At 38.9% G+C, this 25,244-nt stretch overlaps 3 protein-coding genes across 3 annotated transcripts in view; 1 reads left to right on the plus strand and 2 right to left on the minus strand.

The window, feature by feature from the left end:
* LOC141833346 (phosphoglycerate mutase-like protein 1) overlaps nt 1-10,591 on the minus strand; it is a 31,094-nt gene extending 20,503 nt beyond the window's left edge. The window contains 6 exon segments of the mRNA XM_074720766.1: nt 5,496-5,658; nt 8,259-8,338; nt 9,048-9,155; nt 9,470-9,528; nt 10,419-10,525; nt 10,527-10,591. Of these exon segments, the coding sequence (XP_074576867.1) occupies nt 5,496-5,658; nt 8,259-8,338; nt 9,048-9,155; nt 9,470-9,528; nt 10,419-10,525; nt 10,527-10,591 (582 nt within the window).
* An 865-nt stretch (nt 10,592-11,456) lies between these two features.
* LOC141833872 (F-box protein At5g46170-like) lies at nt 11,457-12,639 on the minus strand. Its single transcript, XM_074721382.1, has one exon. It carries the CDS (start codon nt 12,637-12,639, stop codon nt 11,635-11,637), a length of 1,005 nt encoding a protein of 334 aa, XP_074577483.1. The 3' UTR covers nt 11,457-11,634.
* Nucleotides 12,640-24,242: 11,603 nt separating this feature from the next.
* On the plus strand, nt 24,243-24,992 carry LOC141833753 (uncharacterized). Its single transcript, XM_074721249.1, has 2 exons — nt 24,243-24,454; nt 24,895-24,992. Exons 1-2 carry the CDS (start codon nt 24,243-24,245, stop codon nt 24,932-24,934), a joined length of 252 nt encoding a protein of 83 aa, XP_074577350.1. The 3' UTR covers nt 24,935-24,992.
* Nucleotides 24,993-25,244: the final 252 nt, after the last annotated feature.

Below are 25,244 nucleotides of genomic sequence, written 5' to 3' on the forward strand. Positions count from 1 at the left end.
TGTCATTCTAATTCTCTTTTTTAAGTATTTTTCAGGTCTATTCATCTTTCTCAGACAGCTATGAAGAGCATGCACGTCAGCAATTCATGAACCGATGGCTTGATCATCCACGGTGTATTGGTCGGAATAAATTGACGTCATCTATGGAAAAACTGAGACGAGACGCTACAATGGTTAACACTGAAAGAATTAATGACAATCACAGCTCCGTCGGAAAGTAAAGCTACGACCCCTTTCTGAATTTTTTCCCCTTGATCCTCCTAACGGTGGCAAAAAGCCTCCTCCATCAAAAGCTAAGTATTTAAGAATTTATTTCCTTCCTATTCCTATTAGACTTGTTAATATCTTTCTGTGCAATATCCACGGTGTCTTGTCACGACCGTCTCTGTCCCGAGTCTCATTTCGGCCAACAGCCTCGATCATCTCTCGGCCATATCTGTCCCAAGTCTCGTCTCAATTAGCCTTGTCCCGAGTCTCATCTTGACCGCCTCTGTCCCTGAGTCTTGTCTCGACCAGCCTGGTATCGAGTGTCGTCTCGACCATCTGTCCCGAGTCTCGTCTCGACCGGCCTTGTCCCGAGTCTCATCTCGGTTAGTCTGGTCCCGAGTCTCGTCTCGGCTCATCTCTGTCCCGAGGCTCGTCTCGGCCAGCCTAATCCCGAGTCTCGTCTAGACCATCTTTGTCTCAACCATCTCTGTCCCAAGTTTCATCTCTGTCAGCCTTGTCCCGAGTCTCGTCTCAACTAGCCTGGTCCCGAGTCTCGTCTCTGGCCAGCCTTGTCCTGAGTCTCATCTCATCCTGGTCCCAGCCTGCCTATCTCGAGTCTCGTCTCGGTCAGCTTGCCTGGTAATTTCAGTTTCGAGTCTTGATCACCTCTGTCCCGAGTCTCGTCTCGACCAGCTTGGTCTCGAGTCTCGTCTCGGCAATCTCGATCTCAAGCCTCGTCTTGGTCGCCTTGTTTTGAGTCTCGTCTCGGCCAACCTGATCTCGAGTCTCGTCTCGACCATATTTGTCCTGAGTCTCGTCTTGCCAGCCTTGTCCTGAGTCGCATCTCTGCCAGCCTTGTCCCGAGTCTCATCTTGGTCAGCTTGATCCCGAGTCTCGTCTCGGCCACCTCTGTCCCGAGCCTCGTCTCGGCAATCTGGTCTCGAGTCTCATATCGGCTATCTCTGTCTTCAAGTCTCGTCTCGGCCAGCCTGATCCCGAGTCTCGTCTAGCCATCTCTGTCCCGAGTCTCGTCTCAACTAGCCTTGTCCTGAATCTCATCTCTGTCAGCCTTGTCCCGAGTCTCATCTCGGCTAGTTTGGTCCCGAGTCTCGTCTCGGCCACCTCTGTCCCGAGCCTCGTCTCGGCCAACTTATTCCCGAGTCTCGTCTCGATCATCTCTGTCCGAGTCTCATCTCGGCCAGTTTTGTCCCGAGTCTTGTCTCGGCCAGCCTCTGTCTCGAGCCTTATCTCGATCAGCTAGTCCCAAGTCTCATCTTGACCATCTCTGTCCCGAGTCTCGTCTCGATAGTCTCGTCTCGTCGGTCTGATCCCAAGCCCCAAGTCTCGGTCTCGAGTCTTGTCTCGATCCCAAGCCTCGCCTCGACAATCTCAATTTCGAGTCGTCTGCCGCCTCTGTCCCAAGCCTCATCTCGACCAGCCTGGTCCCGAATCTCATCTCGACCATCTCTGTCCCGAGTCTCATCTCGGTCGGCCTTGTCCTGAGTCTCTTCTCTGCCCCTTGAGTCTCGTCTCGGTTAGTCGGCCATCTCTGCCACCTGTGGAGCCTCGTCTTGGGCAACCTGGTCCTTAGTCTCGTCTCGACCATGTCTGTCTCGAGTCTCGTATCAACCAGTCTTGTCCCAATTTTGTCTCTGCCAGCCTTGTCTCGAGTCTTGTTTCAGCTAGCTTAGTCTCTCGGTCATGTCCTGAGTCTCGTTTTAGTCATCCTTTCGAGTCTCGTCTCTGTCAGCCTTGTCCCGAGTCTCATTTCGACCATTTAGGTCTCGAATCTCGTCTCGACCATCTCGGTCCCAAGCCCGACCTCGACAATCTCTCGACCCTCTCTATCCCGAGCCTCATCTCGGCTAGTCTAATCTCAAATCTCGTCTCGGCCATCTCTACCTGAGTCTCATCTCGGTCAGCCTTGGCCTCGAGTCTCGTCTCGGCCACCTATGTCCCGAGCTCGTCTCGGCCAGCCTGGTCCCGAGTTTCGGCTCGGTCATCTCTGTCCTGAGTTTCATCTCGGCCAATCTCGGTCTCGAGTCTCATCTCGACCGTCTCTGTCTCGAGCCTCGTCTCAACCAGCCTGAGTCCCCGTCTCATCTTGGTCATTTCTGTCCCAAGTCTCGTCTCAGTCATCTCTGTCCCGAGTCTCATCTCGACTATCGCTGTCCTCGACCATCTTGTCTCGGTCAACTCGGTCATGCCGCTTCAACTGGTTGTTGCCTTTCTTGACTCATGATCAACTTGAGTTCGGGCTGAAGAATTAGTTTAGTCAATCTGACTCACGCCTCCTTCAACTAAATTTGTGGGGAGACTCATGTTATGGGTTAATACGCCTAGGTCAATAAAGTCAAGATCTGGTCCAAGGCAACGACACGACAGAGGCAAGACCCGATCTCTTAGCCGACTAGCTCAGATCGGTGCCTAACCCCACAGCTAGCTCAGCTCGAGGCCCCGCACTCTAAGCCCGAGCTCTCCCCTTACCGCCCGAATCTCTACTCACCGCCCAAGCTCTCCTCTCAGTGACCACCCGAGCTCTCCTTCTCTAACCCAGTTGTCAATCTGCCTACTCAGTCCCACTCGGTGCTCCACTAGCTTTACTCCCGAGTAAATCTGTGATTTCCTAGCTAGAGGTCGACCCCTCCATCAATCCAGCCTCCAAGACGAGTCCGCACTTCTACCCTAGACCGCCGCCATAAGGGCATGTGCAATATTTCATGCCTAACAGGAGCTCCACCGTCTGCGGGTCTTGCGTGACTTCACCATCTTCAGACTGGTGACTCATCCGTAGGTGATCTCAAGCAGGAACATTAGAGAATGCTTCCGACAAGATCTAAATAAAGTAATTTTTTAGAAGAAAAAAAATAATTTGGCTATTACTGCAACTACGACGGTGTCGACTCAAGACATATACTCTCTAGCAAATGTCATCAGACAAGGAGTCATTCCTACCATTATTGAAGTAGAGCCTCAACATTAGCATAAGTCTCTCTCCGGATCATCAGGATATCTTCTTAAACTCTATTTATCTTAATTCATTCATAGGGTCATTAATCTTTAGAATATTGCTTCATAAATTTAATATTGAAGTGCTTCAAAACTCTCAGGAATGGAACACCGAGCTTCGAGCTGGCGACTTTACCTTACGACAAGCCCGGAACACCGAGCCCCGAGCTCACGACTTTGCCTTACGACGGAGCCCCGAGCTCGCGACTTTGCTTTACGACAGGCCTGGAACCTGAGCCCCGAGCTCGCGACTTTACCTTACGACAGGCCCGGAACACCGAGCCCCGAGCTCGTGACTTTGCCTTATGACAGGCCCGAAACACCGAGCCCTGAACTTGCGACTTTACCTTATGATAGGGTCGGGGCACCAAGACCCGAACTCGTGACTTTGCCTTATGACAGGCCCGAAGCATCGAGCTCCGAGCTCGTAATTTTGATTTTGCCTTACGACAAGCCTGAAACACCGAGTACCATGAGTTTGCGACCCCGACAGGCTCGGAATACCAACTTGAGCTTACGACTTTGCCGACCCAGAGCACCGAGCCTCGAGCTCGCGACTTTGCCTTACGACAGGCCCGGAACACCAAGCCCCGAGCTCGCAACTTTACCTTACGACAGGTTGTTTTGAGCCTCAAGCTTGCGACTTTGCCTTACGAGAGGCTCGAAACACCGAGCCCCAAGGCCAATCTCGAGTGACTTTGCCTTACGATAGACCCGAAACACCGAGCCTCGAGCTCGCGACTTTGCCTTATGACAGGCTCGGAACACCGAGCCCCGAGCTCACAACTTTGCCTTACAACAGACTTGGAACACCGAGCCCTAAGTCACGTAAAACACCGAGCCTTGAGCTCACAACTTTACCTCATCAAGGTATCCGGACGACAACTTAACATAATCAAGTCAGTCGGACTACGCCTCCTTCGACTAGACTAATTAAGAATGCTTGTGATATGGTGGAGCGATAACACCTTATCAAGGTATCCCGATAACAACTCAGCACAGTCCAATCAGTTGAACTACGCCTCCTTCGACTAGACTAATTGGGGATGCTTGTGATATGGCGAAAATATATTACCCCCATGTGTCATGCGGGATAAAGTCATAAAGTCGGTTCATCTTTAAGATTAGGAAATTCTAAGACCGTTTTACCAAAATAATAAGGAAAATATCTTAAAATATTTCTTAAATGAATATTTCAGAATCTTTCTAAAAAACTGAAATGGGTATCTTGGAATATTTCCTAAACGAACGCTAATATTTCGAAGATCAACTCTATAAAAGGTTACCCATACCTATAGGCACAGGTATGCACACATCAATCTTAATTTTTTCAAGTCATTAAACTCCTTCCTCATGCAAAACCCTAACTTGAGCGTCGGAGTGACTTATCGGGACCCACTCTCGATGTCATTCTAATTCTCTTTTTAAGTGCTTTTCAGGTGTCTTTGTCTTTCTCGGTCAGCTATCTTCGAGGAGCGTGCACGTTAGCAATTCGTTGAACCGATGGCTTGATCATCCACGGTGTACCGACTGGAACAATATCTATTCAAAGTGTGGTCACTGCCTTACTATCTTGCCATAGCCTCGCTGCCACCGCCTCCTCGCCACTGTTGATCTCTCGTCATCGCCGCTAATCGTTGTCGATTGTCTTGGCCAATGGTTCCAAGTAAGTCTCCATCTGTTAATATAACATTTTTTTATTAATCGTACTCACGATCGACAAAAGAAATCGAATTGATTCCTTCTGTCGCATTAATTGATTCCATTTGTTGAGTTAATTATTTTGTCGCATTAATTAATTCTATCTGTTTCTGATTCTTTCTGTCTCGCAAGCGTGACATAGGCAATGATGCACGCGAGATTGTCGCACGTATTGTGCCGGTGTCGGTCCCTTGTCGGAACAGTAAAAACCACCAGTTTCAGACAGCACGGCACGGTATTTCAATCCTTGAATAGAACTAAATGTGATCATTTCAATGTAACAAACAAATAAAAAACTTTGATAACCAGCAATGCATGCATGCGGTGTGCAGCCTATTAAAGATTTAATATAACAGAAGGGTCTTCAAAAATTAAAAAAAAAAAAAAAAGCACACGAGGATGAAACATATATATATATATATATATATATATATATATATATATATATATATATATGAACACTTTGTGTCACAAATGTTATGAACTGTATGATACTGAAAAAACTGTAGGCAATAAGAATACTGATGCAAATTGATTTTTAAACCTTTAACAAATAGAAGCTGCAAAAAAGAGGATACCAAGCGTTCACGACATTGTTCAACTGCTATGAAAGGTGGACAATTCAAACTGGAAATAGCAGGTCGACCACTGTGCCCTGTGTTTTCAACCATCAAAGGAGGTATATTCACTCCGTTAGTATAACTCTCACCTCCAAACACTCCAACTGCTGTTTGCATTGTCCTGTATCAGATTGTCATTGTAATTAAAAATATATAACAGAGAACATTGATTTGTTTATGTGATGCATAAAACATCTTCTACTATCTAAATGTACTAAGCAAAAATGAATAATCCCTAATGCTGCCCTGATTATCTTAAAGAATTGATCAAGAAAAGGATGGAATGCACAAGAGTCAAGATAATTTCCTCCATTTCCTCCATTTACTTGACATAAAATTAGAGCATTGACATATTCGAAATGTGTTTAGGCATCAATTTTGGCCAATTTTTTGTCCATCCGTCCTTACTTTCCTCACAAGCAAAAATGGTGTCTGCAGCAAGCCAAGAATGGACACATGAGCTCATTGCCAACTGACCGCCGACGCGAGTTACAGATGTGAACTAGCCACAAATTGTGATCAAGAACTCACCACGGACTGACCATGAACTCATGGCTAGGCTGCTCTGAGTTACTCGTCTTACTCTATCCTCACTTTCCTTCCAGTGACTCTCCCTCTTTCTTTCTTTTTCTTTCCCACTGTTGATCCTTTTCCCTCTTCTATCCATCCTCCAAGGTAAACAAACCCTAAATCCTAACCATGTTCAACTGATCCTAGCTGGGTCAAAAAGATCTTGTGGACCAAAAAGTATAAATATTATTTCATGAGAAAATGGAAAATATCTCTTTCTTATGAAACCCTGTAATCTTAGTAGATCAAATAAACCATTTAGGTCATAGCCAAAATCAAAACAAATTGTCAAATACATGAATATTAATCAAAAGAAAGAAAATAATAGTTGAGGATATATAGTATAACTATAAAAAATTGGTCTATGATTTCGAGGAAGACAGGGGAGTGGGAAAGAAATATTTCTATGTTGGTACATGTAAGGTTGTGACAGACAACTTAAGACACAAAGTTTACTGTTGCCTATAAAAAAAATTACTAAAGTGTAATAACTGGACCGTAGAATACATTAGAGATCGTCTAAACTAGATAATTATAAGATAATATTCATTTAGTCTCTTCTTCTAATCTTCCGTGGCTTTATATTTCTATCCCATATGTACATTCCACACACACAAAAACTAATATTGAAAGAATATCCTGTCCCTCAGATAAAATATGTGGATATACCCAGATATACATGAGATGCAAACATACAGATCAACAATCAAGACCAAAAAGTTAAGTCGAAGGCAAACTATGCATGTTTTCCCTTGCTTAGGTCCTTACTGCCTTCTTGATTTCATTGTGGGCCTACAGACAAATAGCATAAGAGATAGGATCAGCTAACCTAACAATTTGAGTGACATAAAGAAAGGTACCCAATGCAAAACATGAGGGTATAAGGATGTTCAGTATTATCTGCATTACCCTAGCACACGCTATTTATGTGACTCAAGATTTTGCTTCCAAGATAGCATTAAAGCAACCTTAAACTTGCATCAGGAGGTTGAACTATCATGTCAAAAATGATAGAAACCACCCATGTTAGTACTGATTCATGACATTTTATGATCCTAGACAACAAATCAAGTTAATCATGCTCACTGAACATCCAATTCCACTTCATAACTTTTCACTAAATTCTATGACAGCTTATCAGTTTCCTGAATGCTAGCAGATTGATCTAACAAGCGAGCCATATTCAGCAAATTTCGCAGAAAACACACTTTTTAAAACGACAAGTCAAATACAATTGACCCCAAATAGTTGGGACAAAAACACTTTGATGATAATTGCTATAATAGGGATAAATTACCTAACCATTATATTACCAAGTCTAATTAGTTGGTCATTATGTTACCAAGTATAAGTTCCTAATTTTTAGATTGGTTAGTTATTCTATAACCTATAAATACATGAATTATATTCTTGTTTGTTGATAAACTAATATATAGAAGCATTCTAGGTGGTATCAGAGCCTCCTAACACTTCCCACCTTTCACCTATATCTCATCACCTCTCTCACATGTACAAGTCCTCTACCAACTAGAAACCCTCCTCATCATATTCCTTCTGCATAACCTAGCCTAAACCACCTCTCCCATGGTGACACAATCTCCCCCCTCCCATGGCATATCGGGCTAGACAACATGCGGTTCTAGAAGCATCAAGGAGGAATGAATTAAGGAGGAAGAGGAGAACGGGAAGAAGATTGGAGAAAATAGGAAAAAAGGACAGAATCATCCCCTAGCCCTCACTCCCTCTCTTCATATTGCGGTCTCAAATAGGTTTCACTTGCCAATCAACAAGCAAAACGATAAATTTTGCTCATGTTGACTAGCACAGAATAGTGTTCGAACCTTGTCTTGACCAAACACATGTTGTAACTCATTTTAGCTTTCTATGTACTAAATTGGTTATGATAAATATTATGCTTCAGTTTGACGTGAAGTGTTAGTTTAGGAACAAATTACCTTATCATTATCTTACTCAATTTAATTACCTAGAAATTATCTAAATTCCTAACTTTTGAATTAATTAGTTATTCTGTAATCTCAATATATATGGGTAATATTACTTTTTATTGATAGAATAAATGTCTGAGTTTGTATAATGATGACTTTGATGATAGTGATATTAGTAAAAAATAAAATATGCATCAGAATATACCTCAATAATGGAGACGTAATGACCAATTCAATTTTCCCAAACAAACCACACGCTTTTACATGTTTGCGAAGATTATCAACCTGTAAGGATAGTATAAGATAACTGAGAAGCAATATCAACTATGATTACAAAGAGTGTTAAAAAAATAAATGTGACCATGCAAGAATATGATTGGAGTTTCTGGAAAAGTAGCAGTAAGATATAATATCATTACAAGTCATTTTCAGTTTTTCTTGAACTTCAAACTTTTTTTTATTTCACTTTAAGAGGATATTTGTTAAATATTTCTATCTTATAAAATTGTTGAGCTCACTAATTGAGAACCTTCTTGTCATCTACGATAAATATTTTTCAACCTAACGCCATATGTGAATCTGTAGTTCTGTACCATTGTTTACATCAACAATTTAGGATAATTACCTGCAATAGACCTAAATATTGGAAGATCACACTATTAGTTAGCAATAATAGACCTCAGAATCAAAACTACGAGCCAATATCATTATTTGTAAAATCACACCTTTACACATAGGAGTGACAATTTTTTATCATGCACCTCGACTATTGATGAATCCACATGAACTAGGTATGGATTAGGCTTTATCGCACTGTTGAAAACTGAAAAATTCTAAGACCATAAATCCAATAAGAATGTAGTCTATTCCTCATATGAATGGATAACAAGCTTCTTTTTCGAATTTAGTCCTATTTATTACAAAAAATTAACATTTGATTTAATTACAATGTTGATAGATTTAAAAATAATTCAGAGAAAAACATCAATTATACCTGATTCCATCCTGATGGCGTAATGTGTGCATCAAAAAACTCTGGAGACATGTATGCACTGTGGTCCTTCTCACCTTTCTCATTATGAATACCTTGTGCATGCCTAACCTAGATATGCATATGCCATAGTAAAGAATCAACATCAAAATGTCCACTCAATTACAAAAATATTATTTAAGAGTAAAAGTACATAAATTTCTTTCCTAAGAGCTCAAGCTTCCTGGAAATTGGTTAGTGAATCACCTTTAACAAATACATTAACTAAAACTATAAGCAGATATATAAATCAAACCAATGCACAATAAGATCGCGAGCTTTTATTGTAATTGATTAGTCAATCAACTTTAACAAATATTTTAACTAAAAACATAACAACAACAAATACATTAACTAAAAATATAACAATAATAGATAAAACAAACCAGGTGCACAGTTTTACAACGCTGTGACGGAAACAAGCCTGATTGAGCAACATCCATATCTGCAGACGATTACATGATCCAGCATAAGAGTGAGTGATTTAATATAGAAAATAAATAAAAGTAAAAATTAAGCAGCGCCACGTCCACCCTAAAAAAACTAATGCGTGGCTCAAATTAACTCAAACATGTGGAGTAATTAACAATTATTAAACATAAAAAAAGAAAAAGTCTTTAATCCTTTAAGCAACTAAAATTATTTGTGAATTAGCAACAGCAAATCAAAATTCACGATTGGGAACTAAGTGGTAATAGTCAAAGCTGAAGTTTTTCTACATTGCTGCATAAGAGACAGCCTCATAGACGGTCATACTAACAGGGAAGTCTCATGCAGACAATATATCGATACTAGGTTTCTTTCCATTTGCAAAAAATGACCACATTTTCAATTTTGTGCATGACAAACACAGGCTCCCAACAAGCTCACAGGTCTTAACGTGTTAATTACGAGGTGCATGGACGATGAAAGGCGCCTTAGCTGTCGTTTCCAACAGATTGTAGATGGAGAAGTTTTCCTAAACGCGAGTATGATGAAGGTCTTTAAGTCTGGTCAATGACATTCAATCCCGCCTGTCTAGTACCATCAGGCACAAGTCCAGTCACTTCCCACTATCTCCGCTGCAGCATCACAGTTGTTTATATCATTCATTCATAAACAACTTAAATTAATCTGGGATTTTCTAGAAAAAGGTAGCAATGATCCTTTCAAGCCTGAAAAATCTCATGCTTTTTACTCTTAAAATAAGGCTAAGAAGAGACAAACTGCGGGAAAGTCCTAACAAACGGATCGGAATTGTCCTCCTTATCCCAATATCCATGGAAAAACACCTTACATATCGAAAAAATAAAAATAGTGTCCACAAAAATTGCTTGAAACGATCTATGACACAACCTGAATGGCCGGAGGTGCAACGGACAGGGGACGAAGCGATCCGGTGACGAGCTGAAGTAAAGAAAAAAGGAAGAGGAGGCCGGAAACGGAGACGATGGTGGTAGCGTGGTAAGGAACGGGGAGGCAGCGGAGGAAGCAGAGGAGGCGAAGTTGAATAAGGAAGCGTTCGTCATATTAAATGGCGGCGTTTTATTTCCTTTGACGCTGACGTTGACGTCATATTTAATTAATTTTAATTTTGTTAGACTAATTTTGATAAAATTTGAATAATTTTAATTAAATTGATCAATATTATTTTTTATAGATAATAATTTTGATTAAATTAAAATAATGTAATTGTTGATTAGTAAAGATAGTATCGGAGTAGCTCAGTGTTAAAAAGTAGGATGTGACGCTTTTTTTGTAATGATTAATAAAAAAAGAGTATCTTTTTCGGTTTCCTTCCGTATCTATCTAAATATTAAATAACAACAAAATCATAAAGTTAATTGTGCCAAACACTTGTTCAGCAAAGCGTTGGCACAATTAGCCTCTGCATAACGCAAAACAAGACGTGATAGGAACTTCAGCAGGTGTGATGATATCTTTAATAATAACAATCTAGCCTCTGCATCAAAGTTCAACTTACAAGGAATAACTGGCCCCCACGGGCGGGCGCAGCTGGTCAGGGCATATTGCAGGGCTCCATTTGCGAATAACATCAATCTGGTGTCCTGTGAAAATGGATCTCGTGATTTACCTGCATATGGGGCCGCTAGGTTGGTGGATTCCAACCTTTTTGCAGAACTTACAAGGAATAACTGACCCTCGGGGGATATTGCTACAGAATAATACTCTCCCGTCGCTGTAGATGCTGAATTCCATCTTTTTATTACAATTTATAGAAACAATTTCAATGTAAATCATGATAGGGATTATATCACCGTGAAAACTGCAAATAATTCTCTCGCAACAAACTGAACCATCAGGTGTGATGATATGTTTAATAATTTCCAAGAGACATGAAAAAACTTGCTTGTCATTCCATTTCCAGGAGAACATGACTTCCTTTAGCAGAAGAATACAACTTTAGTTTATTATTCCAACAAAGGAAAAGAACAATGGCAATAGATAGACTAGCTCCTTGTCTTTATTTCATTGCATGCCGAAGCAAAGAATTTTAACTTGATTTATGAAAGAAATAATCTGTTTTGCTAGATTCTGCGGAAATTGGTGATCACAAAACTAGCAACTCACTCTCTCTCTGCAACATCATCCTCATAGCTTCTTTGTATGGCCCTCCGAACCCATCGCAGATCCAGTCATGGTCTTCCGGGAGCTCAGCCGTTGGAACATCTGCGTTGGTGATGCTAACCATTAGCGTCGCGTCACGGTACGCGGTGCCGCAGGGCAGCTCCAGCTTCTCTGCGCACCACACGCGCGTCTTTTTGGGCCACAGCCAAGCTCTCAGTGACTTCGGCACTGCTTCAAGCACCCACTCCCGGTCCACGATCAGCACCCTCTGCCCGTCGGCGTCCGTCACAATGACGGTTTGCAGTTTCTGATATTCCGTCATGACTGGCTGGAGACTGCTGCACCAGTTCCAGGCATCAGCCAGCGGAGTGCCAATCAGCAGCTTCCTCTGCCTGCGGTAATTTCCGTTGGCAGCCTGCAGGTATTCTGTTAAATTGGAAGAATCGAATGATCGGATGGGATCCCGAGAAGGGAGCGGCGAAGTGGCGGCGAAGACGACCACCCGAGAGAGGGATGGTCGGAGCTCGACCTTCCATTTATAAATTACTCGGTCGCTGATGTAATACTCGCAGTCCGGGAATGTGATATGGACGCCGTTGTGTTCCTCCAACTTATCGAGGAAGGAATTCAACTGCGGCCACCGCGAGACGATATCCGAGGTGTAGTGGCAACCAAGGAAGCAGTTGAGAGCGTACACAGTGGCGTCGGCGAAGGTGAAGCCGGTAGGAAAGATGATGTTGTGGACGAGGGGGACGAGGGCGTGGAAGCGGCGGGAGACGACGCAGCACCGTCCCAAGACCTTGGCGCCGCCGATGCAGTTCAAGATTTCGAGGACCAAGGAGTCCGGCAAACGGTCGAAGTGGTCGATCGACGCAGCCTCCTCCTTCCGGCGCCGCTCAGCCTCCACCTTCCGGCGGTGGCGGCTCCGATCTTTGGTTGCAATTTGGAGTATCTTTATCACAATCCTAAAGAGTTCCCTAGGGCACATTTTGGGAATCTGATCAAAATTTAATAAGATCATTCAACAAATAGTTAAAATCCATTAATTTTATAGTTTTAAAAAATGTCATCTTTAAATTAGGAAAAAAAAAAAAGAAAAGAAAACAACAAACACTAATTTATATTTTTTAATTCAAACTGATTAATTTGTAAATAATTACACTGTTTGATGAAAATAAAGTTAGATATTTTAAGTAAAAAAATTGATTTAGGCCTATTTTATTTTGACATTTTTAAAATTAAACTTTTTTTCATTTTAACCACGAAAGCGATGGGAAATAATTCCTATTTAGAATAAAATGATAAGATAAATCTTCCTCATCGATAATATTATTATATAAATTAAAAATCTTTAATATTGTTTTTTTACAAAATTAATGTTTCCTATTTCATAAATTTATTTATTTTTTAAATACCTATAAAACCAATTAAATAATGGTATTTTTTATTACTTTTTTACTTAAAATATCATTATTTATCAAACAACTTATTTCTTAAACAAAATTATTTAATGAAACATTGTAAGATGTTTTAATTAAAAAATTATTTGATTAGGGCATAATTAATATTGACATTATAAATGTTGACATTTATTTTCTTTTTATTTTTTTACCGATATAAAGTATCATCTTTATTTAGGATAGAAATAATGAGATTATTTTTTCAATATTGTTATTGTATAAATTTAAATTTTTTATTTTTATTGAAATATATAAATTTAATTGTCAAAAGGTTCTTAGTATATTAAGACATAATTTGATTTTTTTTAAATATTTTAATTTTACAGGGTTAAAAAACTTAACTTTTAAAAATATAATAATGTTATCTGCTTTATAATTTTAAAATATTTTACTATATTACTCTTGCATTAGTTTAACAAAATCCATTAATTTTATTATTTTTTAGTATTTTTATCTTCAAATTGCTCTTTTAACAATTTAATAAACTAAACATTTCATTTTTAAAAATACTATTTTCGTTGGACTAACCTTGAGATAGACGATTTTTTTTCTTCATTCACTTATCAAGTAAATCTAAAACACAATTGATTGCTCAAGTTCCTCCTCTCCTTCATTTGAGACTATAGGCGAGAGTCCTATGGTGTGTTCACGATCCTACGAATCAAAGCATGTTAGACAGGGGTTGGCTTCATTCGGCGACGAGCTAAGTAGGAAAGGCTTGTATGCAGTAAATCTAAAACACAATTGATGGTATCCTTGGCACTGCACCATTGTAATCTCTATAAAAGTGCTAAGTTGGATTCCTCCTCTCCTTCATTTGTGACTTATAGGCGAGGTGAGTCCTATGGTGTGTTCACTGTCTGAAAGTGTTTGAAACCTACGAATCAAAGCACGTTAGACAAGGGTTGGCATTGTCAGTGTTACCCCTCTGTTTATGGTCAAGTCGGTGACAAAATAAAAATGGGAGAGCTAAGTAGGAAAGGCTTGTGTGCATGCATGAAAGACCATAAGAGCTCGAAAGAGACATGCAGACTGAATAAGAATGTTAGCCTTCATGTAAGAGAAGAAAATCATACCTTCACGAAACCTTATGTAGCCAGAGAGGTGGAAGATCCACATAGACCCCACGCAAGCTTTGAGTGGGTTACATGGACGACAACATGAGTGAGGTACCATCCATCGACCAACCGCACGAGTGGACCATTGTGCCAGGGTGACACCCATTGGTCCATGCCACTAGTGTTGTCTAGAATATCGAAAATTATAAGGGAAGGCCAAGAATACCATAAGAAAGTCCATAATATCATAATGTTTATTTAGCTCAAACCAAGATAGAAGATCGATCATATGGCCAGGAATAATAATAAGAATGTCCACAATATCAGAAATCCAATCTTGCCTCAATCGAGAAGAGGAGTTTGGTCCCTCAATCGGAGGATAATACTAAGAATGTCAAAAATTCCAAGGGAAGGTCAAGAATACCATAAGAGGGCCTAAAATACCATGATGTCCATTTAGCTTGGACCAAGGAGAGGAACTCAATCTCGCAGCTAGGAATAATAATAAAAATGTCTAGAATACCATAAGTTCAATCCTTCCCCAACCGAGGAGAGGAGTTTGATCCCTCGATTGTGAGGATTATACTAGAATAGGGCAAGGCCCACCCCGATCGAGGAGAGGAATGATCCCATAGTTGTGAGAACCATACCAATATAGGGTAAATTCTGTCCCAACCAAGGAGAGGAACGATCCTATGATTGTGAGGATTGTACCAGAATAGGTCAAGTCCAATCCTGACTTGAGAGAGGAGTGATCCCATAGTCATAAGGATTGTACAAAGTATAGGGAAAATCCCAACCCAATCAAAGAGAGGAGCGATCCCTTAGTTGTGAGAATTGTACCAAGTATAGGGCAAATCCAATTCCAATTGGGGAGGGAAACGATCCTTCAATCGTGAGGATTGTACCAAGTATAAGGCAATTCTTGCCCTAACCAAGGAGAGGAGCAATCTCATGGTTGTGAGGATTGTACTAAAATAGGATAAGTCATCTCGATCGGGGAGAGGAGTGATATCACAGTTGTGAGGACTATACCAAGTTTTGACAATTACTAGAGTATGAGAGCGAGCATCGACGGTCGGCGATGGTCGGACGACGATATATATATATATATATATATATGTGTGTGTGTGTGTGTGTGTGTGTGTGTGTGTGTCGTATATATATATATATATATATATATATATATATATATATATATATATATATATATATATATATATATATATATATATGAGCTGGAGTAAGGATATAATTGGATATTGATGTTCGTGGTCAATTGATGTAGTTTAAATATTTGACTAGGTCATATGACTGAGGTTGAATGCTTGTTGTCGAAGGTCCTCACATTGATTCCACGCGAGAAGCCAAGAGGCATGGGTACATCATATGCCCCCCTTTCATTGCCCGCTCGAGGTGTTTTTCTTCTTCTCATATCCTTGGCACATGCTTGACATGCATCCTGGTCATATCTGCCGCCTTACCTACCAATCTATCTTACGCATTAATAACGTCGATGTCAGTCAACTTGGCACTCGAGGTTCAGCTCTATAGTGCACATGTTTGGTTTTGGTCGTTCGATCTACCGCTTCATATTCCAAAGCATCTACAATTGCCACGTAGGTATACATTGTTCACCAAGCAGCTGCTACCACAACCATCGAATGGAGTCAACGAAAAAACAAGTGAGATCCCAACTGTTTGTGTTTTTACTAGGTTGCAATGGACGTGACTATTAGTTATCGGAACAACGATTACTTTTTTAGACAAAGTCTTTTTAAGAAATTATGACCTTAATCAACTTTTTAAAAAATCCTTGTCTAATTAGTCTAGGATGTAGCAAGGTAGCTTTAATTAGGTCGACTTAGCTAAACAGGCTAAACAAGGTACTCTTTATCCCACTTGACTATCTAGACTAAGTTTCCCTGACATACTATCATCTTGCTCCACTCTGGTATAATGTTGAACAAGTATCAAACATTCATGTATCCTTAACTAACTATTCTAGATTAAGCAATAAATAAACATGATGATATGACATTTATGTGCATATGAAATAAAGTATATATTATACATGGTAGATATGCATGAGTTAATCAAGTCAAGCAATATTAGATTTCTAATAATGTATTAGATTCTTAGATACATTTCGTGTGGATCCACGAATGTGTCAACCCACTTTGACACATTTTGAATTTTATTAAAATTTTATTTTATTAAAATTTTATTTTATTAGGTAATATTTTCAGTTAGTTTCATAATTATGAGTATTTTATTATAATTAAGTTCATAGCTTTTTAATTGTATTTGTTTGAATTATTAACTTATTTTTAAATTATTAATTTATTTTTGAATGTTTAATTAACTTTATTTATAATTTTTTAAATTTATTTTTGAATTTTAAAATTTAAATTTATTTTAAAATTTTAATTTGAATTTTTTAATTTATTTTTAAATTTTTAATTTTTTAAAAAAAAATTAACATTGGGGATTTAATTTTAGATTTGTCACGTTCCGTGATACGGCTGTCTGAAAAATTTCGACAGCATCTCCCCTATAATAATTCAACTTTCCCTAATACATTTAAACATAGGATCCACACGGCCTCAACCACATACTACAAGTAACCAAACTATAAGAATAAAGGCAGACACAACCACTTACTAGTACAACACATGCATGTAAAAATACCACAACAACAAACCAACGAGGTACAACCACAATAACAACCGACAATAAACTCCACTAGACTACGAAAAGGGAAACTGCGCGAGCGGAATTAATACAACGATAAAATCCACGTATACAAGCATAAGTCCAAAAGCCACACATCCAAATACAAACCGAAACCACTCAAAGAAAATCAAACTCCTGCTGTAAGATGTGGGTAGTCTGACAGACCGCTCTAAGCTTCAAACAACGTCTTTATCTGCTATCTGAGGAGACAGAAAAACCTCAGGGTCTGAGTGGTGAGTATAAAATACTCAGTAGATATTAGAATGGAAGCGCACAACATATATATCAACATGGATATCAAAGGTATACAGTCTTAATATGATACTTAAGGACAATGTCAATATACTATGTATAAATAACAGGTATCATACAATATGAGAATAATGCATGTCATATCACACAAATGCAATAATCATATAACATACAAATGTAACAACCACATGCAACACATATCAATGGCAATATGCATGGTCGCTGTCGGCTCGCCACCCCAGACACCTATACAATGAACTAGGGCGCACGATAGGACAACTGCACACACTCCAACAACAGACCACTACACGTGCATGGGGAGTGGAAAAAATATCACTGTCTGCACTCAACATCCCTAGACACCCACACAGTGAACTGGGGTGCACGACAGGAATCTCCTGTTCCAACAATTTAAAATTTAAATTTTATTGAAAAAAGGGCTTGCACTTATTAAGTTGCCTACGTATCCCCTTAGGGTATAGGGGAATCAAAGCCCACGTAGTTCTTTTACATTTTTATCCTTTTACATCACTCATTCACTCACTTCCATTTCCTTTCCTCCCGTTCCTCCCGTCGTATTCGTTCCTTCCATATCAAATTCTTCGACATCGTCTTCTGAAAGTTGCATTCCTTGGATTCTCTTCTCGGCTCTGGTCCAATCGTCGAGTAATGCTTGGGCTTCCAATGAGTCGGGAGACATAGTTGATCGTCGTTCATCTAATATGTTGCCGCCGGCACTGAATTTCTGCTCCACAGCAACAGTTGACACTGGACATGCTAAAATTTCTTTTGCAATTACCGAGAGAACGGGAAAACCTGAAGCCTTATGTGACCACCACTTTAAAATATCGAAATCTTCGCTGTCTGCTTCATTAAAATCAAAAGAAGTGGTAAAATAATTCTCAAGTTCCTGTGTGGAACTTGAGGATCCTCGTGGACGTTTCGTCCGTTCTTTTAATAAAAGTTGTGCTTTTGAAAGTTTTAAATTAACATTAGTAGTTTGTTGTTGTGTTTCAGAAATATTAGTTTGTGTTCCATATTTAACATAATATTGATTATAAATATCAGATAAATAATTTCTAATAATATATATAATATTAGCGGGATTAGGAGAAGAAGAATCTTTAACAGGAATTAAAGCGTCATAATATAAAGTTAGCATTTCTTGTAAAACTTCTAATTTAAATCTAGGATCTAAAGCAAATGCAACTAAATAAATTTCAAGAATTAAAAAGAAGTTAAAGCTTCATTATTAATATGTTCATTTAAAATTAATACTATACTACAAAAATTCACTAAAACTAAATGAGCAGTAGGATAATAAACACCGGAAAGTTGTTCGATTGCATCATTAAAAACTTTTAAAATTTCACAAATACTACTACAAATATTCCATTGTTGTGAAAATAAATATATATTAGTATTACTATTTTCTGTAAAAAATAAACATAATAAATCTTTATATTGAAATGAATCTTGTAATAATTGATATGTAGAATTCCAACGTGTTGGTACATCACGTGAAAATTTTTTAGGTCTCATTCCATTAGCTCTACAAAATCTACCCCATTGTTTCATCATAGATGGATGAGACCATAAATAAGAAATTGCAATTCTAATTGGTTTAATATAATTTTCTAAAAGTCTTAATCCATCTTGAACACATAAATTTAAAACATGACAAACACAACGAATATGAAAAAATAAACCACCAATAACAGGTTGACAAACAAATTTTAATTCATCTATAGAAGCGGTATTAGAACTAGCATTATCTAATGATATTGAAAAAATTTTATGAGTTAATCCATATTCTTCTAAAATTAAACATAATAATTGTGCAATGTTATGAGCAGTATGTGATTCATCAAAAACTCTATAAGCTATCAACCGTTTTTGGAGGATCCAAGAGCTATCAATCCAATGGCAAGTCACACCCATATAGGAATGAGTTTGCCAATGATCGCTCCAAATATCGGCACATAAAGAAACTTTATTATTTAATTTACTAAATTCATCAATTAAATTTTTTTTCCTTGTTTTACTAATTTTTTAATTGTACGGGTAAGTGTAGTCCTAGGAACACGTTTAGCACTAGGATTAAGAGATTCTTTACAAAAATCTTCAAATGTGCATTTAGATCCAAAACTAAAAGACAAATGTTCTACGGAAACAAATTTAGCTAATGATTCTCTTAATTTATTATCAGAATATAAAAATAAACCAGAATCAGTACTACTACCGATAGAAAATCTAGATAATTGTGTTTGAGATAAGTCAAGTCCATATTCTGTTGGGTGCTTCGTTTCTACATGTCATTTTAACGACCCATAGCCACCGCCGGCTTGGAATTTGTAGGAAGCATTACAATGCTTGCATTTTGCACGCATTTCTCCCGATGGAAGAGTGACTTTCTCAAAATGTTTTGTAAAAATAGTAGATTTAAGAGGAGGAGGTTCCCGAACCTTAGAAGTAATTGCATCATTACTTCCTTGTGTTTCGGGCGTCGGAAGGTGTTGGGGGCCTCGATCTCATCGTCGGTGGATTGGATGATGGGATCCTCGTGCACTATTTCTTTCCCCCTTCGAGATCGATGTAAAGAACTTCCACCGCGGCCTCCTTCCATTGTAGTCGAAAGATGGAGTCGGAGCTCGGAAACGAAGAACGCGAACTTACGAAGTTGAGAATGAGAGTTAGAGAGTAGAGAAGTGTGTGAAAAATGATGAAATGAGCTCCCTATTTATAGAATTTGGATCATAACGGATACTAAATCATAGCCATAGATCAAAAAACGGTCAAATGATCTCATCCGTTGAAAAAAAAATTTTCAAAAAAAAAAAGAAAAAAAAGCCTCCAACGGCTCCGTTAACCGGCGGTTCGGAGCCGTTGGAACCGCTGGTTCCAACGGCTACCCCAAAAAAAAAAAAATTTAAAACCTTAAACCGGCGATTCAAACCGGTTGAACCTCGGTTCAAGGTAGCCTGAACCTTAACCGGCCCGGCATCCTGCGGGCCGGTTACGGTTTGGCCCGGCTAACCGGGTCAACGGGCCAACCGGCCCGTTGACCCGGTCCGGGTCCGGGCCGGGTCCAGGCTGGACCCGGCCCGTGGTCGGGTCTAACCGGAATAGCTGTCAGATTGCAGTCGAGGATTACCATTAAAAACTTGTGAAGCTATCTCAGTAAAATTATTCCATCTTCGTTGGAAATGTTCCAACTATTTGCCTCAAACTGATGGTTAAAGGTTGACGACCACTGAAAACTACACCGGAAATACGATTATCGGTGATAGTTAGAAAACTCTATAAAATAGTTGCGACAAACGTTGTTGCGTGTTTTTTTTCGAAATTAGGTTTTTCTCTCGTATCAACTTTTACCGATTGTCGACTAATACCGAAGATGGTGATGCGACTCACTACAAGAAAATCGGTCTTTAACAACACTCAAAAGACATCGGTTTTATGACAAAACCGATGTCTTTTACTTTTTTACAACGGTTTTAAGAAAAACCGATGTCTTTGAGAGGTTGATGGGAGACTACGACAACGATTTTTGGAGGATACAACAACGGTTTCAAAACTGTTGTCTATGTCCGCCTACAACAACGGTTTTTGAAGACTACGACAACAGTTTGAAAACCGTTGTCTATTTACGGTTTCAACAACGGTTTTGGAAGCTATAACAACAATTTAAAACCGATGTCTATTTGCGCTTTCAACAACGGTTTTGAAAGCTATAATAACAATTTAAAACCGTTGTATATTGGTGCTACAACAACGGTTTTAAAACCGTTGTATACAACAAATAGTTGTATGTTTATAAATATCATATGATTAATTTTATAATTAACCAATTACTCTTATCAATTAAAAAAATTATATATTTTTTCTCATCAGCTTATTCCTCATATTCCATTTTCTAAATAAATTTTAAATTAAATCTATATGGACATCAATATTAATTTTTAATATATATCAAAAAATATAAAATCCATTACATATTATATTAATATTTTTATATTATATTAAATAAATAAATATCATCGAAGAATTAAACGTTAGATGGAGTGTTTTCTCTTAATTACTTATATTTGCTCAGATTAATTGTTCTAAATTCCCTTTTCAAATACGATGGCAAACTTGAAATTAAATCCAGCCCTCCCTCCTTCAGATAGCGACATAGCGCTCGATCCCCTGCCCTACCCCCCTTCCCAAACCCGTGAAAGCTTGGTGCGGCGCCGACGATGGGGTGTGGACAAGTGCGTGGTGCTTTCCTGTTTCCTGGTCGGTTCCGGAATCCTTAGACTTGTTGGACGTCGGCGGGTAAGGCTTCCACCACGGAGGCACCGTGGGAGGTTCTTCGCTCTCCTGCCCCAATTCTTCGATTTTGCAGGCGCTGAAGCAGAAGAGGCTTTGGTGAGGGGAAGCCAAACAGCGGCAGAAGGAGGATCGCACGCTCAACTCTTAAAACATGAGATCTCTTGTGTTTCTCTCCATTTCTAAAAAAATTTGCTAGGGTTTCTCTGATCACATCTATATTTTTTTTATTTTCTAGTGGAGCATATCTGTTGCGTTTCGCGAGCTGCTCGGTAATTTTGTTAATTGTTTTTTTTTCACAGTAGCATATGTGCATCTTATGTTTTCCTCTATCTAAATGCTTTTGCTTATCTTGTTTATCTCGTGTTTCTCTTTGCTATTATGCAGATATCATATACAGGCAATTTTCTGCAGGTTAGTTTTGGTGAGGTTGAATTGAAGGTGACTCTTGGTTATTAATCCAATTTTCAGTCCAGTCTCAATTTCTTCCTCACTTTTGTTAGTGAACTGAAAATGAATTGAAAAATTTGCATGAATTGAGTAGTGCTGACAGTGAAGAACAAATACATCCTTGTTTTACTTTTCCATTTTTTCCTCCTACATAGTTTCATTTATTCTAGTCAGTTTGTCTCCTTCTGTCTACCTTGTTTCCTTTTGCTTTTGGTTTAGTTAATATAGAGTTGTCTTATTGAATTTTTTCTTGCCTTCAACTCTTTCTGAGGTGAGGATAATTAAGTTTCTTTTTCTTTTCCCTCTTTTAGTTGTCTTGAGTTGTTGAATCCAAGTGTTTGCTGATCCAATGTCAGATTCTGTTGGGATGACAAGTCAGGGTGCTGAGCCCATCACCACAGTTGATTTGAAATCCACTGAGGTATATATACATTTGTGATATCTAGTTATATGCGGGAGAATAGAAATACTAGTTTTATTTCATTTCTATTACTCTGACTACTCAGTGACATTCGACTATCTTTGGAGTAGATTTTTGTATATATAATATCCTCTTCTGTAACCTCTATTAACAATGCTTGAAATTTTCTAGGGCATGTTCCATCATTAAGGGAAGGATATGCAACAAGTGGAAAAGGATATGCAAAAGCTCCGGTCAAAACAGGCAGATTTGAATAACTCAAAATCCAAGTTACCATCAGGTCATTAATGCACTATGAAATGCCTTTCATTAAACCTTGAAATAACATGTATGGTTTGTTTTTCAGACACAGTAAGCTGTAGGTACTTGTAATTATTAGCTCATATTTTATATTGCAGTAGGTTAGTCATTATTCTCATTAATGTTTCTCTGTTCGTTATGTGGATTTACTGGCAAGATTTGTTGCTGGTCAAGAGGAAGTCTTAATATCAGTAGTTATTTTGTTTAGGTATTGATACATCATCATCAGAGTATGTTTTTCTCTATGAATGCAGGTTGCACCTCATTTCTTCTGTACTGCTGTAGTCATACTTGTCTGTGGTTGTATGAATACATGGATAGATCTGTGATAAAACTCAGCAAGCATAGTCCAAGTGAACATTTTAAGTATTTTTATTGATATTTTACATAATTTACTGACTTTCCTGTTCATTATTTCTTGGTTGTAGGCACACTTCAATGATATGGTACCAGTGAATAATCTTAGTTTCGTTTCTTTGAAGCTAGGCTACTTCGAAAGAGCAAGAATGAAGTTGTGACAGAGAACAAGGATGATGGTGATTCAGATGAGGACAAAGAGGATGATGATGAACAAGATGGCGAAGACCAGGAAGAGGACGATGGGGCTGAAGGTGATCCTTCTGGGGATGAAAACGCTGAGGGAATGTGTAATATATTGTAAGAAGAAATATTTGTGTTAGTTACTTTTGGTTATTTGTAAATATTGAGGTGATTAAATATATCGGTGCTTTGCTATTTATGATTTGTTGGGTGAATTTATAATATTTTTGTACTCTTGCTCGATCATAATTTACAAACAACATTAAAAAAATAAGTGTTATTACAACAGTTTTAAATTCAATGACATCGGTTTGGAAGCGTTGTCGTTAAGTGATATTACATCGGTCGAAAACCGTTGTTAAAATTGATGTTAAACAGATATTACATCGGTTTTATACCGTTGCATAACCGATGTCTTTGAGTGATACTACATCGGTACTACATCGGTTACAAACCGATGTCGTTGAGTTATATTACATCGGTTAAAAACCGATGTCTAAAATGTCAGACCTTTTACATCGCCTTCATAGACATCGGTCGATTTTCTCATAGACATCGGTTTTCCACCGATGTCTATGACTGTTTTTCTTGTAGTGAGATTCTATTCAAAGGCCAGCATGGTCACAACTGGAAAGAATGTGCAACCAGTAAAGAGGCCTTACGTGAAAGTAACCAGAAAAAGAGAAGTAGATTTTGATGAGCAGCAGTTCCTTAACTAAAGCAAGATAAGGACAGGGGCAAGGAATCCTACTGCAACAGTGTGGATTATGTGAGCATGCATGCATCGATCAATGTGGCATCCCAAAGCAAAGGAGCTCCAAATCAACACTTCACGTTCGGAACCTGCTTGCTTGTTTGCTTTTGTTCTGTCCCCTCCACAGTCCCACAAAAGCACAACAGGATCGCTTCCAAACTCGCCAAAGATAAAAGTAAAAGATACTAAAGCAGAAAAAGAGGGCAAAGGAATCACTCGGTATAAGAATTTCCACTGCTTTGTTCCTCCTTCAGGCTCATTAGGATAAAGAGGGGGCTTGAGAGGGTGCTTAAGTTGGTAGCAGAGATGGGGAGAGAATCGTGCACTGCCTTGGCATTCTTGTTCTGGATGGCTCTGGTGGTGTCCATGGAAGCACAGTGTGCAGGGGCAAGAGTTGCACCACAAGTGGCTGTTCCTGCTGTGGCCTCATCAATATCAAGGCCAGGTCACCAGAACTTGGATCCTTTCTACAGTAGCAAGAGAAGAGTTCCTAATGGGCCTGATCCCATTCATAACAGGTACTTTGTTTATTTAACAGAATGCTTCAAGTGTTTTGAACTCGTGATCACTTTCATACCTGTAAATGCTTCTGTTCAAGTTGTCCATATATTAACAATGAAAACTACAATGAGAAAAAAGAAGAGAACAAAAGACATTGCACACATAGGAGAGGTCACAGGTTCTGATTTGCCCTTGGTGCATGCCTCTGTCACTTCTGCATCATCATATATATCGTAATTGAAGAGGCAAGTAGAGAATGCTTAGCCCTGCATGCAAGTGTCCATCGTGCAGCATGAATGAACTCGATGGGGTCCCAACTGAGAAAAAAAGTGCTTAGTGATTCTATCTCAGAGCCAATCAATTATTCCCAATAAAATAAAATAATAAAATGTTGTCACCTGAATCCAAGCATGCCTCATCAAATGTTGTCAGTCTGACCACCTTTTTTTTTCTTCAGGAGAGCTGGGAAGTCAGGAAGACCTTCAGGTAGAATATGAGGGCTGAGGACCAATGACTGAAGCATGGAAACTTACAGAGTATGAGAGATGGATTAGAGAATATATACACACACATGGTCCTCATGAATGCATGTTTCCATTGGGCCATCGACTGTTAACACACGTACGTACAGCATTAGTCCAAAGTTGTGATCTTTATCAAGTTTATTATTACAAGGTGGTGAAGCTTCCATCACACAAATTAAAATCATCTCAAGATTCTTCAAGAAGTTGACAAGAATCTTTAGCAGTTGCTTTGATGAAATTAAGAGAAAGGACGAGCTAGTATATTATATCTTGCTTGAAGGAT

This window comes from Curcuma longa, chromosome 8, assembly GCF_044706935.1.
Source record: "Curcuma longa cultivar G26 ecotype Majalengka, Jawa Barat chromosome 8, ITB_CL_G26_1.1, whole genome shotgun sequence".
Lineage (NCBI taxonomy): Eukaryota > Viridiplantae > Streptophyta > Magnoliopsida > Zingiberales > Zingiberaceae > Curcuma > Curcuma longa.